General features: G+C 41.4%; 1 protein-coding gene across 2 annotated transcripts in view; it reads right to left on the reverse strand.

Moving 5' to 3' along the window:
* Nucleotides 1-294: 294 nt before the first annotated feature.
* The window catches only part of STK33 (serine/threonine kinase 33), a gene marked incomplete at both ends in the record, with an annotated part of 81,694 nt that continues 67,369 nt past the window's right edge, over nucleotides 295-14,619 (reverse strand). The window contains 3 exons of one of the 2 annotated variants that reach the window (XM_082659210.1): nucleotides 295-404; nucleotides 4,768-4,894; nucleotides 5,240-5,323. In XM_082659210.1, the coding sequence (XP_082515336.1) occupies nucleotides 295-404; nucleotides 4,768-4,894; nucleotides 5,240-5,323 (321 nt within the window). Of the gene's footprint in view, nucleotides 405-4,767; nucleotides 4,895-5,239; nucleotides 5,324-5,831; nucleotides 6,346-14,619 lie in introns of those variants that run through there. The other variant, XM_082659211.1, reaches the window with a different exon arrangement.

Below are 14,619 nucleotides of genomic sequence, written 5' to 3' on the forward strand. Positions count from 1 at the left end.
GCTTTGGGGATCTTTTCCATTAGAAGCCCTTTCTATCAAAGTTCCACAACAGCAATGAGGATCCTGTGTAAGAACTCCCTCTCTCCTCCGGGGACCAGCCGCCGGCAGCAGACTCAGAGATGGGTGGCGGCTGGCAGGTGGCATCACCCTTAGCTGCTGGGCTTCGTTCCAGAGCAGATGTTTGCCTCATCCTGTACCACAGAAGGGGTCCGAGCCTTCAGAAACAGTCTGTGCTCCCTGAAGTAGGGAGCTGTCTGTATGACGAGGAAAATCATCACTCCACCTGGCATTATCTTAAAGTGGTAAGTGATGGCAAATGCTAGAGATACTGGAGAAGGGCGAGGTGGAGAAATGGTCCAGCAGCTGACTTGTGAACTCCATATTTTCACAGCTACACACACTACCTGATGAAGAAATATGGGAAATCAAAACATTTATAGTGATTCTTAACCCCCACTGCCCTGCGATGGGAATTACAGCACTTGGCGCCTGGTAAGCATCAATCTATCATGTTTGCACAGACAGGGCGTGAATTCCCGAGGAGGCAATGGAGCCCCTTTTCTTTCTTCTGTCAAAAACATATTCAAAGGCTTCTAAAGACTGTTCCTGACAATGACCTGTTAGAGCATTTAGAACTTATTTTTATTATGCAAAGTCCTGCAGAATGCAGCTCTCCCTGGCTGCGGGTGGGTCTTACTCAAATTTATTAGCATGCAAAATAATCCTACTCTGTTCCGAAACCTCAAGGCCCAAACTTCACAAAATTACCTCGACTTTTGCTGGAAGACAGAATGTTCAGGAACCACTTGGCCTTTTGGAACTCTGAGATTGAACTTTACAGCAGTCTCAGGCCTGAACTACAAATGCCTGGAGACACACTTGAGCCTGCTGCCTACGTTCAAATCTTGGTTCTGCTACTTCTTAGCTGTGTGACCTTGGACAAATTTCTCAACCTCTCTGTGCCTTAATTTATTCCTCTTTAGAGATAAAAGAATTAGAAGAATACGTGTAAAGGGCTCAGGATGGTGTCTGGCATGTGGCAAGTGCTCTGTAGATGTTGCTGCTATTATTACATTATGACCCTGAAGAGGGGCTTTAGTTAAGAGACAGTGATTGCTTCCACTAATACAGCTCCAAGTCCAGCTAACAAGGGGACTCTGATCTCTAGTAGACTCAGTGTGAACCAGTGCCTGGACCAGGAAATACTGGCTGCTGCCTTGCCCCTGGTCAGACTGGAAATGCCGACTCCTGGGACGGTACAGTTGCCCCGGGGATGGAGACAGCTTGCTGTGCTGATGAGAAGAGTCTCTCCTAAACAACAGGGTGATGTCAGGATCTTGTCTGCAGACCCCGCTGTGGGTGAGAGGGTCAAAGCTGTCTCAGTCCCCCAAGGGCAGGGAGATTTATGTAACCTCTGTATCAATGCCAAGGATATGTCTGGTCTGGAGATGCTGCAGAGTCCACTTAGGAGAAGTTCATGCTGGGGGGAGGGGTCTGCACTGCATCTGTGGGTCTGTCCTCTGTGCCAGGCCAGGAACCACTGCATGTTTTGCGGAGAAGGTCCTCTGAGGTCTTCACCTTGAGTTTGCTGGGTCCCTCAAAGATGTCTGGGGTGGCACCAGGCAACCAAGAGGGGAAGGCTCTAAGAGAGCCAGTGGTGACACTGCCATAGCCCTATTAATCTTCCCAGTGTTCCACTGTCTCCTGTGTGTTGCTGCTTGAAGTGAGGCCACTGGGGCAGTGGTGGGAATCCGCATGGCTCCGGCTGAGGGCTGCTCCGGATAATTTAGGGAACAGAGAGAGCAGATTATACCAGCAACTGAGGAAGGCAGCCACAAAAAAGCAAGACAGACATTGCTTATGGTCTTCCTTTGAAGAACAAAAGCAAAGAAAATTGGCTCACCCGTGAGAGAATGAAGCGATAACCATGTACTGAGCAGAAATCCCAAGCCTGAGCCTGCTCACCCAGGAAAAGTACCGGATCCCGAAGAATAAAACTGAACTATGCGAGGCCTCTGAATAGCGAAAGGTTTTACTTTAAAATGCTTTGTAAAGGGACGTTAGCACTTGTAGAGAAGAAACAAATGCACAGCCCAGGGAGACGTCTTGTCTTCAGGCTGCCTGTGCTTGCCCTGGAAGCCTCTGCTGAGCCCTGAGTCCACAGCCAGGAGACGGCGAGGGTAGCTCCCGTCCCAGCCTGTAGGTCCTCTTGGCTGTTACAAGTCAAGTGTGGCTTTCTTTTAGGCTCCCAGAGGCCATGGTTGGAATTTAAGACCTAAATTTCAGCCTTCTGGGTCCACACAATCTCAGATCCACCTGGGCAATGCTAGATTTATCTCACTGGGTCTAGGTTCCAACCTCAGGAATATCTCCCCTGTCACCCCCTCGCTCAAGCCCCAGTGACCACCCAAGGGCATCAGTTTGTTTCAGGAAGAACCCATTTATGCTCTCTGCTCTTCACTTCACTGTCATTTGGTAGGAGATTGGCAACCATAGACAAAGCTGCCCCAGGTCAAAACAATGCAGAACTGACAAGGGTCTGGATCACCTTGGGTGTCAGGAGGAGACAGATGGTACTCACTCAAACGGGGTAGTTGAGAATCTAACAAAGAGGCTACTGGTAAAGGTACCAGCGAGTTTAGGGAAACCCATGAAGGAAGACACAGTCCCCAGGGCAATAGCCCTGGTCTTAGCCTGAAGGGGCAGGGAACACAGCTGTGAGGGAGCGCTGCCGGCAGGAGCTCAGATCTATAGAAAGAGAATGCAGTGACTTCCCAGTGGCCCAGCACTGGGGGAATCAAGGCCTAGACCTCTCCCCTCCCTGAGTGCCTGTTGGTGTCCCCCACTGACAGAAGCCCAGCGAAGCCAGAGGCCAAGGGAGCCTGTTAATTCACTCCTGAAAGATCACTTCTCTGAGTGGAGAGGGCAGAGCAGGGCAGAGTGGTTCTGGAGGGGCAGATGGAAAATATCCAGCCCAGGGTCATTTCCCAGAGGCCACAGCTTCTTGGTCTCCAGCCAAGTGCAGCCATTATGGAACACAACTTCCCTGGCCAATTTCAAAGCTCTGCTTACTGCTGGGAATGCGTGTTTGAACAAAGCCTTTATTCTCTATTCCAACAGCAGGGCTGGAATTTAAAAAGCTTCATTTTCAAGACTGGCTGCTTTCAATCTTTCTAACCTGGAACTTACATTTTGGAGTCAAACAGAATTATTTAAACAAAGCATTTCAGTGATAAGCACAAAGTGTTTTGAATTTTTTCTCCTTTCCCCTCCCTACGCAGCATAACATTCCTGCTCAAAATGTCAGGACTATTCTGTGGCCACCTCTTACAACCGGCCTCTCTCAGCTTCCATTTCCCCGGGTCTTTGTTCTTCAGCCTGTGTCCTCACCCAGGTGTGCTGCTGTCCAGGCCACGAGAGGCCAGTCCTAATGCAGACTGGCCTAGGACAGGGACCTCTCTAATTACCCCAGGAGCACTTTCGTCCTCTGACTCCTGCTTCCGGGTTTGGCAGAACCATGTGCCGTTATCCAACCAGTCTTCCTTATTAATTACACTTTGTTCTTTTTGCTCCCCTGACCCCAACCCATTTTCCTGTCTTCTGTGATTTAAGTCCGTCTCTGCCATCCTCTTGTTCTCCTCAGCTGAACTTCTCCCCAGCCCCCGGCTGGCATTTATCTTTTATCATATTCCTACTGCCTTGACCTGTCTTTTACTCAAGTCAGAGTGTTGACTGGCATTTGCATTCCTTGGAAATAACACCTGCTCTGCACTGTCCTGGGCAGACTGTGTCCCTGTGGGTCATAACGAAGCCCAGCCCTCCATGCCGTGGTGCACAGGAGGTGTCAGAGTGATTATCAGTGCCCTGGAGTGGGCCTAGCAGTCACTGAAAACACATCTGAAACAGAAGAGTAACTATTTTCACAGCCATGAAAGTAAATGGAGAAAGCAAGGCCACAGATCCCCACATAGTAAAGAGGTACACAGTTGGAAAACAAAGCTCACATATGGCCTGGCCCAAGTGTGTTCCATACAAATAAATAACAAATAGAAATAATACGAATATTCTCTTTAGAAAGAGTGAGCTAAGTCCCGGTCAAAATGATTCCATGTAGATCAAGTGAAGGTCTGCACAGAGGACAGCTAATAGAACGCATTTTCTGGTAGATGGACAGCTGGCCTGGCCTGGTGCTGGGGTGGGAAAAGGTACAGATGTACTAAAACGTTATAAAATGACTTCACCTTTCACTTAGTGCTTAGTTCTGGACCTTTGCTCAAGTTTACTGAGCAGAATCACTAATTTAAGACTGAAGAGAATGGTACAGATGAACCGGTTTGCAAGGCAGAAATAGACACAGATGTAGAGAACAAACGTATGGACACCAAGGGGGGAAAGTGGGGGGTGTGATGAACTGGGAGATTGGGATTGACATATACACACTAATAAGTGTAAAAGAGATAACTAATGAGAACCTGCTGTATAGCACAGGGAACTCTACTTTGCTGTACGGTAGAAACTAACACAACATTGTAAAACAACTATACCCCAATTAAAAAAAACAAAAAGACTGAAGAGAAATGTGGATAGAAATTTGGATACTATTCAATTTAACAAGAGTTCTCCAATACATGATAGAGAAGAAGGTATCACCATGAAAGTAAGAGCAGTTTTGAACACAGGAACTATCCCATTTTCGGGCCCAGGGGAAGGACAGAATCCAAGCCACTGTCTCGGTTGGCTTTTCTGCCGGGAGACCAGTCACCTCACCTCTGCCTCTGGGAGCACCTCTGGGAAACGTAAATCTCCACTCAGCTGAGACTGGCTTCTCTGTAGGTGAACAGAATACGCTCCTCAAAGATGGCTCACTAATCCCGGAGAGATGGTTTACGGGCTCCTGGCAGGATTGGAAGTAATAGTCAGGAAGGAGAAAGACCTTGAAGAAGCTTCAACTCCAGTTTTAAAGTAAAGCTGGCAGATTCCCCCGGGGAAGCACATTGAAGGCACTGAGAAAATACTGGCCAAACTACTCAGCCAGGGGCAACATACGTCAGTGTTATCTCTGACCCATTTGGAGGCTGGACGGTGTCTTCCAAATTGATCACTAGAAGCACGTCTACTACCTTCAGCCATTGAGGGGATTTATGTGCAACTAGGACCTGCTCAGCTGGCCAGGTGTGGGGCATTTTGGAGGCTTAAGTGACAATCCCACGAGGAGCTGGAATGAACCTAGGTTACTTACTTTATAAAGGCAAAAGCAGATGCAAATTGCTTCCTCAGAGCTTGTCTGTGAGGCCAAGGGAAGCATCTCTTCACCCAGTGTGACCTAGAATGACAAAACTATTTGTCCAGCTGCAAAGGAGAGACCTATAATACTAAGAGGAATGATGTACCTTCCCCTGTGTCCAGCCTCATGACCATCCCCAAAGATGTGTGCCTACCTTTGCAGCAGCAGGCCAAGCTCAAAATTTGCTTTTTAGGGCTTAGAGGACCTGATTATAGTCACCTCTTGTTCACGTAAAAATTAACGTGTGTGGGTGACATCTGGTTTTTTATTGATTCGATCGATACGTTGGGAATTTAGCAGCATGTTAATGGCAAACAGTTACAAAATCTATTTTTCTACATTTAAAGTAAGCTGTCTTAAACCATCTACAGCAACCTAAAATTACAAGAACACACGTGAATGGCTGAAGCACTTCTGCTGTTATGCTTATAGACAAGTTTATTAGTAATTTCCTAACAAATCTTCTAGTGCAAAGTGCACATAATCATTTGGAACCTCCACTGAGGTTCTGGCTCTCAGTTTCCCCTACAAATAATTGTGCCTAAATGTAAGAATCTGAAGTACAACCGGACAAGTGTGCCCACAGCCTTGCTTTGAGGGCATCCACTCCTCTGAACAACTCTCGAAAACACCTTGAGTTGATTTCAGCTGCACAAGCCATCAGGCCTGTTGCTGGCTGTCCTTTAACCCCACTTTGGAGTTGACTGCTTCAATTTTAAAACTGGTGCAAACACTTGGCAGGGCTCAGGGTGGCTGAAACGCTGAAAGCTCGGCATACTATTGTCCTTTTCCCCTCCTAAACCCTCATTGCACTAGAAAGAGCAGCTCTGTTTCTGTACTGTTCAGCGTTGTTTGAGTTTCTTTTTGGTTCTAGGCAGGGCAATGGATTTAGCAGTGCCTCTGGGTGCTGTTCCTTGCCCTGAAGTCGTGGGGGGTTTCTCTATTTCTCCCTTGAGTTCAACTGAAGGGAGTCTGCTAGATATGTAACTTGAGTAACTCATGTCCGAGTCATCCATGTTTTCCTTCTTACTGGGCACAGAAGTCTTTTCATAAGCAGTGGGCTAGGGAAAAAAAAAAAAAAAAAAGGCCTGGATTAATTTTGCAGACACAAAGCAATCTACATCAATTCAAAGAAGCGAGGGGCTACAAAGTTGTCTAGGATGTGCAAGTTGGAGCTCTCTTCGGACGTGAGATATAAACTAATCACACTGTGAAACTGTTATTGAATGCCAAAGAAAGCTCCTTTAGCATCTTCAAGAAAACGGAATTGTTTAGTGTCTGGGATAGAGCAAACTACAGGCACAACTTCAAATCCACTGCCCTGCAAAATGAAAGTAAAACCTGGTACCATTCACATAGGCAAGTCCATCTGGACACAGTTGTAATCATTCATCTTTCCAGATTTCTAGATGAGCTTTGACATGTGTGTGGATTCCCTGACAAGCACATCATGATTATTCTTTCTAACCTCGGTATAAAGTTGCTGCATGTGGCCCACTCCTCACATGCTCACCATTCTCTGCATTGATTCCAGGGACTGGCTTCTAACCCCAGTCACACCACTTGGGCAGGTCTGAAGACCTTTTGTAGTCTTGATGCCTCACTGTTAAATGAGGAAAATGGTATTTGCACATTTACTACATGGGCTTATTATGAGAATGAACTAAGGTGGTGGCCACGAAAGTACTCTGTGAGCTTTAAAGCATGAAACAAGTAGAAGGAATTTTAACAGGCAACTGTGTTTTCTCAGGTCACTGCACCCCACAGTGGAGGAAACGGTCTCTAATCCTGCTGTTGTGAGGGAAGCAGAGTCCATTTTGACCTTAGACCCATTTTAGAAATGCTCACTTCCCATTAAATGAAGCTGGGCATAGAGTTCTAAAATAGCAGAGAACGTCTCAGGAGACCGGCACAAGCAGGATGGGGGATGAGACAGGAGCTATAGATGCAGCGAGTTCTCATTTACACAGAATGAGCTCGGAAAGGTCTCATAAGTTTAATACTCTGGTTAACTGAAAGCATACACATGAGTTAATAATCAGGTTAACAATTTTCAAAGAAGGTGAAAAGATTACATATAACACAAAACAAATAAACCTGGTGTGTGCGTGTGTTGTTTTTTGATCACTCTTGTGATACAAGTGACCATGTTTTATACACAGTAGCAGTACGTATTTGTCCAATGAATAAATGAACTCCCAGGGCTGCAGCAAAACCTCAGGTCATTTATGGATTTTTGGTACCTCTATTTCGAGAAAAGAGAAAATTTACCAGATGTTTGCTTACTGCAGACAGTCCTTAAATAGGTGCTTCTTCAAACTATCATTCTTGTATGACCTTATAACAGTATATGCTAATTCTTGAGCTGGTAATTTTGCACATTGAAAAATTAATTTGTATAAATTTGGAAAAGTAAAAAGGTCCTTTTCTGTATAGATGCATTTTCTCAGGAAAATTTCTGGGTTGCTTCTCTGTGTATTCTTTCAAGAAACAGAAAACAAAATGTGTTAGCCTTCAGTAATACAGGTTGTGTCTTCTCCTTGAAAACTCCTTACGTTTAGCAACAGGGTGAGAGTAAAACACCCCTGATGTTCCAGTGTCCAGCTAAAGACAAGCTGCTCTGTTTAGTACAGAACTGGTCCCTAGCTTGGACATTTCAATTCATAAAAATTTAAGTCACTTGACATACAAATCATTTGAAAAGGTGAATCTAAGTTTAACCTCTCTTTTGACATTTCCACCTCTTGAGTTATCACCTGAGTAGTTGAGGAAATGGTTTTCATCATGTCCACTACAACAAATAATCTATAGAATAGGAATAGAGACTCAGTCATTTTCTTTTTAATGTGTTCATATTCATATCTGGTTTAACATTTCCATTCTTCTTCACTGTTCCATTTGCTAATTAATGTACTTGAGTCATTAAAGTAGACTCAGAAGTTGAAGTCACTGGGAAGAAATACTCAGAAAGTCTCTATGGGCAGGATTAGTGATATAGATATTGTCTTCTTTTTTTCAAAAACACTGAAGGCTCTGATTTCTTCCTGGATAAGATATCTTAAGATAATTTGCAGAATCTTCTGGCACAGTGGAAGGAAAAAGGAAACTAAACTAAACTAAGCTTCAGTGTAGGAACATATTTCTCAGTTTCATTCTAGAGCAAGATGAGAAAATGATATTACTCAGCCACATTTATCTATTTTATTTACTTATATATAATTTTTAAGTGAATCAGTTTTTAAATAGGTAGTACATCCCCATGATTTAATATTCACAGTGTTCAAAATCTCCTCCTTGCCCCCTAGTTAACTCAGCTCTGCCTCCCATCCAAGACAACGAATACTATCAGTTTACAGTGCACATTTCTGAAGAGATTTTATGGAACTTCAAATATTAGGCGGAACCAAATGGAAGTCGTCATCATTTTTGCAGGTCAAAACAGCCTAATACTGGCAATTTCATATGGTTCAATGTAATCCATATATTGACGCACTTTACTCTCACTTTTTTACACAAATGGTAGCCCACTGTAAACACTTTTTTACACCTTGCTTTTTTTTTTTTTGCGGTACGCGGGCCTCTCACTGTTGTGGCCTCTCACGTTGCGGAGCACAGGCTCCTGACGCGCAGGCTCAGTGGACATGGCTCATGGGCCCAGCCGCTCTGCGGCATGTGGGATATTCCCGGACCGGGGCACGAACCCGTGTTCCCTGCATCGGCAGGCAGACTCTCAACCACTGTGCCACCAGGGAAGTCCCCTTGATCTTTTTAAACTAACAATTATCTTGAACATCATTCCATGTCAATACATAAAAGAGCTCTCATTCTTCTTTCAGCTATGCAGTGTTCTCTTGTTTGAATGTACCATAATTTATGTAGCCAGTTCCTTGAGAATGGACATTCAGGTTGTTTCCAATCTTAACTAGTAAACATAATGCTGCTGTGAATAACCTTGTACTTGTGTCATTGTGTACATGTGTAAATAATATATCTACAGGATATACATTTTAGAAGTAGAACTTCTGAGTTAAAAGTTGTATGGATTTGTGATTTTGCAAGACATCACCGTATTGCCTTCTACTGCAGTTGTACCAACTTATACTCTTACCAGCAACATTATGAGTACCTATTTTCTTATTTCTTTTTCAGTTTGGTATTTAATACATATTAAAACTAATATAGTCAACCACTTTTTTGTTATTATGAATCTATTTTTTTAATTGAAGTATAGTTAATTTACAATGTGTTACTTTCACGTGTATAGCAAAGTGATTCAGTTATACATATATTCTTTTTCAGATTCTTTTCCATTACAGGTTATTACAAGATATGAGTATGGTTCCTTGTGCTATACAGTAGGTCCTTGTTGTTTACCTACTTTATACATAGTAGCATGTATGTGTTAATCCAAAACTCCTAATTTGTCTCTCCCCCTGCTCCGAGTATCCCCTTTGGTAACCCTAAGTTTGTTTTCTATGTCTGTGAGTCTATTTCTGCTTTGTAAATAAGTTCACTTGTATCATTTTTTTAGATTCCACATATAAGTGATATTACATATTTACCTTTCTCTGTCTGACTTACTTCACTTAATATGATAATCTCTAGGTCCATCCATGTTGCTGCAAACGGCATTATTTCATTCTTTTTTTATGGCTGAGTAATATTCCTGTGTGTGTGTGTGTGTGTGTGTGTGTGTGTGTGAGAACCACATCTTCTTTATCCATTCATCTGTTGATGGACATTTAGGTTGCTTCCACGTCTTGGCTATTTTAAATAGTGCTGCTATGAACATAGGGGTGCATGCATCTCTTTGAATTATGGTTTTCTCTGGATATATGCCCAGCAGTGGGATTGCTGGATCATATGATAGCTCTATTTTTAGTTTTTTAAGGAACCTCCATACTGTTCTCCATAATGGCTGCACCAATTTACATTCCCACAGTGTGGGAGGGTTCCTTTTTATCCACACCCTCTCCAGCATTTATTATTTGCACACTTTTTAATGATGGCCATTCTGACTGGTATGAGGTGATATCTCATTGTAGTTTTGATTTGCATTTCTCTAATAATTATTAGTGATACTGAGTATCTTTTCATGTGTCTTTGGCCATCTATATGTCTTCTTTGGAGAAATGTCTATTTAGGTCTTCTGCCCATTTTTTGATTGGGTTCTTTGGGGGGTTTTTTGTATTAAGCTATATGAGCTGTTTGTATATTTTGGAAATTAATCCCTTGTTGGTAGCATTGCTTGCAAATACTTTTAGTCAACCATATCTTAATTGAGCTTCAAAATCAGCCTAAAACTGGCTGCATGGAAACAAATCACAATGTTCGTTCCTTAACTCCCTGGTAACATCAATGCAAGCCTATTTACCTAAATGCAAATACTTATTGCAAATGCTTAAAAGCTTCTGTGTATATGTGTGTACCTTGTAAAATATTATGTATGTACTTTACCATTTCTCTTTGCTAATTTGCAGTTTCATTAAGTTTAGGGTGCCATTATTTAGGAATCAGAATCCTAAGAGCTTTCCTAAAGACTGAGTCTCCCTTCTTAAATATCCCCTCACTAAAACCGTTCTCTGATGCTAATAAAACACGGATGAAGGCTGGCCCACATGATGCCCTTCAGGCCAAGTTACAGCTTTCTTCACCAAGAGTCAAGCCTCTCATCTCCTTGGAATATAAACAGCCAAGGCGAATTCCAACTTCCAGGCTTTTCTCTAGGATTTTTAAAAGGATTTCTTCTGTAAGTGATAGGCTACCTAAATTTTAAGTTTGTATTTTTCTTCTCTCATAGTTGATGGGATTCTTCAGGGATCTATGCTGTAACTGATGCAATTTTACAGTTTTGTAAGAAATGGAAAGTGAAATTTCCAGAGAAATGGAAAGTGAAATTGCCAAGGCTATAGAAGTTACTAAGATCTTCCAGGTCATGAAAGGCGTATAGAAGGTGATGAGCTCCCATAAGATTGTACAAAGCGGGAGAAAGATGAGAGAGGAATTTCAATATTCAGTTCTAGAGGGAAAGAGTCTATCTAAATGATCATTATCAGACTGTTGGTCATAATTATCAGTCCAAAAGAGGATCTAAAAAACACTGTAGACTGTTTTCCAAGAGAGGATTTAAAAATCATTGTAAACTGTTCTCTAAAGATACTGTTGTAATATACCATTTCACAGTGACCAAGAGAACCTGGCTATCATCAGAAAGCATCTTAGAAATCAAAGAAAAAAATTCTTCTATCCTTATTTATCATGAAGAATTCATATCTGAAATACTGCAACCAGTCTGAATAGATATAAAGGGACCAGAGAAGGTTTACAGACAGGCTACTGATGTGCTAGTGGAGGTTCTCACACACACACACACACACACACACACACACACATATATATAATCACAATTTTAAAATGCAGAAGGGGTAAGATTTCAGCACTGGGAAGCTAGACAGCGTCTCTGAGTGCTACAGTCAGGATGGTTACACCAGGGGTTCCCCCAAGCAGCATTTCAGTTGTTCCTCATCTTTGACAGACTCTTACCATGTGGGACTGCTGAAGAATAGTCATTCCTACTAGAGGCACAATGATAGAAAAGATGACCTTACAAGGTTCCCTCTGGTTCCATCTTTTTGTGGTTTAGCACCCTGGGCCTGATTTCTCCAGATGATATTATTAATCTTGAAATGGGGGTTCCATGTGTGCAAGGGGAGATATATAACCAGAAGAAATGGGCTAAACACACATATTTCATTATTCACTGGCATAACTTCAACTTGATGAACACATCTGGTGATAATGGATGCAAAACCTGTAAGCTCTAGGCATATCCCTGCAAGTTAATACCAGTGCACAATTACTAGAAACTGTTACCATTTCTCTAAATTTTGAGTAAAATACATGCTATTTAAGTCAAGTGGTTTATCACCATAGCAACCATTTCTAGAGTCACACATTCAAATTATAGGCCTGCACAAGGTCCAAGTGACAGAATATTCGGATATAAGTTTTCAGCTATAGTTTTACTTGCAATGGTCACCCACTTTCTTTCACATTCCTGTGGTTTTCGGAAGGAAGAGGAAGGGGAAAAAAAAAGCAAAGGGAAGAAGAGAAATTGACTTCCAAACATAGATTTCTTATATAAGCCTACCCACATAAAGAGCAGGGCCTTCTATGGCGTTAATGAAAACAAAATCTAACTTGTAAATTAGAGAAAGATATAAATATCTCTCTTTTCTTTTTAATTAAAGTATAATTTACATACAGTAGAATGTGCAAATCTCAAAAGTATAGTTTGATGAGTTTTGATAATGCATAGAGCTATATAACCAACACCCCAATCAAGAAATAGAACAATTACCCAAGAAGTTCCTTCATGCCACATTCCAGTCAATTCCCTCCCATCCTGGGGCTATAAGTGTTCTGACATTTTTCAACATAAATTACTTTTGTTTTTTCTAAAACTTCATATAAACAAAATAACATACAGTATGTACTCTTTTGTGCCTTGTTTCTTTTGCTTAACATGCTTTTTAAATTTTGTTTTGTTTTTTGCGGTACGCGGGCCTCTCACTGTTGTGGCCTCTCCCGTTGCGGAGCACAGGCTCCGGACGCGCAGGCTCAGCGGCCATGGCTCACGGGCCCAGCCGCTCCGTGGCATGTGGGATCTTCCCGGACCGGGGCACGAACCTGTGTCCCCTGCATCGGCAGGCGGACTCTCAACCACTGCGCCACCAGGGAAGCCCCAACATGCTTTTTTTAATTGAAATTTTTATTGAGATAGTTATAGATTCTCATAGTATTATACCATTTATGAGATTCATCTGTGTATTAGCAGTTCATTCCTTTTTACTGTCAAGCAGTATTCCATTGTATGAATATGTCACAATTTGTTTATCCATTCTTCTATTAATGAATATTTGGGCTGTTCCCAGTTTGGGGCTTTTTTTATATAAAGCTGCTATAAACATATTCTACTAATCCTTTTTTGAACTTACATTTGGGATTGCTGGGTAAATGCTAAGTAAATGCTTAACTTTATAAGTAACTGCCCAACTGTATTCCAAAAGGACTGCACCATTTTGTATTCCCACCAGCAATGTAGGAAAATTCCAGTTGCTCCAATATTTGCTAAAATTTCGAGTTGTCAGTCCTTTTAAATTTTGGGCATTCTAGAAAGATTGTAGTGATATGTCATTGTAACTTTTCCTGATATCATTTGCATTTTCCTGATAACTAATGATGTTGCACTTTTTTTATATGCTTATTGACTACTGATACATCTTTCTATCTGAAGTGTCTGTTCAAGTCTTATGGCCATTTAAAAAAATTAGTTGTCTTTTTATTATTGAGTTGTAGGAATTGTCTTTATATTCTGCATACAAGTCCTTTGTCAGATATGTTTATTGCAAATATTTTTTCCCTGTCTGTGGCTTGCCTATTTCTTTTCTTAATATGCTTTAGATGAGCTAATATGTTTACTTTTGCTGAAGTCTATTTTATCCATTTTTAAAGGGCTTTCTGTGTTTTAAGAAATCTTTGACTACTCTCTGGTTGGAAGATATTATCCTATGTTTTCTCATAAGAGCTTTATAGTTTAGCTTTTAAACTAATTTCTGTATACAGTGTAAGCTGGGGGGGGGTCAAAGTTATTATTTTCCCATATAGATGTACTATTATTCTAGCACCATTTATTGAAAAAACTATCCTTTCTCCATTGAATGGCTTTGAAAGATCTGTAAAATATCAACTGACCTCATAAGTGTAGGTCTCTTTCTAGACTCTCGATTTTGTTTCATTGATCTATTTATCTACTCTTAAACCAATATCACACTGTATTGATTACTGAAGCTACACAGTAAATGTTGAAATCAGATCATATAAGTTCTCCAACTTTGTTCTTTTCATGTTATTTCGGCTGTTCTAGGTCTTACATATTCCCCAATAAATTTTAGAATCAACTTGTCAATTTCTATCAGAAAAGCAAAAAGCCCTAGATTTCACTTGGGGTTGCTTTAAAGTTATAAATCAGTTTGGGGAGACATCTTAATAGTATCAAATCTTCCAATCCATGAACATGGTATATCTCTCCATATATGTCAGCCTTCTTCAATTTCACTCAGCAATATGGTGTGGGGGTTGGTATATATATTTCACATATATTTTGTTAGATCTATCACTAATATTTTATGTTTTACAATAATATGTTAAATGGTTTAAAAAGCTTTTGTTTTCCAATTGTTCATTGCTAGTATATAAAAATACAATTCATTGTTTTGTATACAAATCTTGCATCTTGCACTTTAAGTTCAATTTCTGAAGATTCCTGGGGATTT

Source organism: Grampus griseus (genome assembly GCF_964374135.1).
Source record: "Grampus griseus genome assembly, chromosome: 8".
Taxonomy (NCBI): Eukaryota; Metazoa; Chordata; class Mammalia; order Artiodactyla; family Delphinidae; genus Grampus; species Grampus griseus.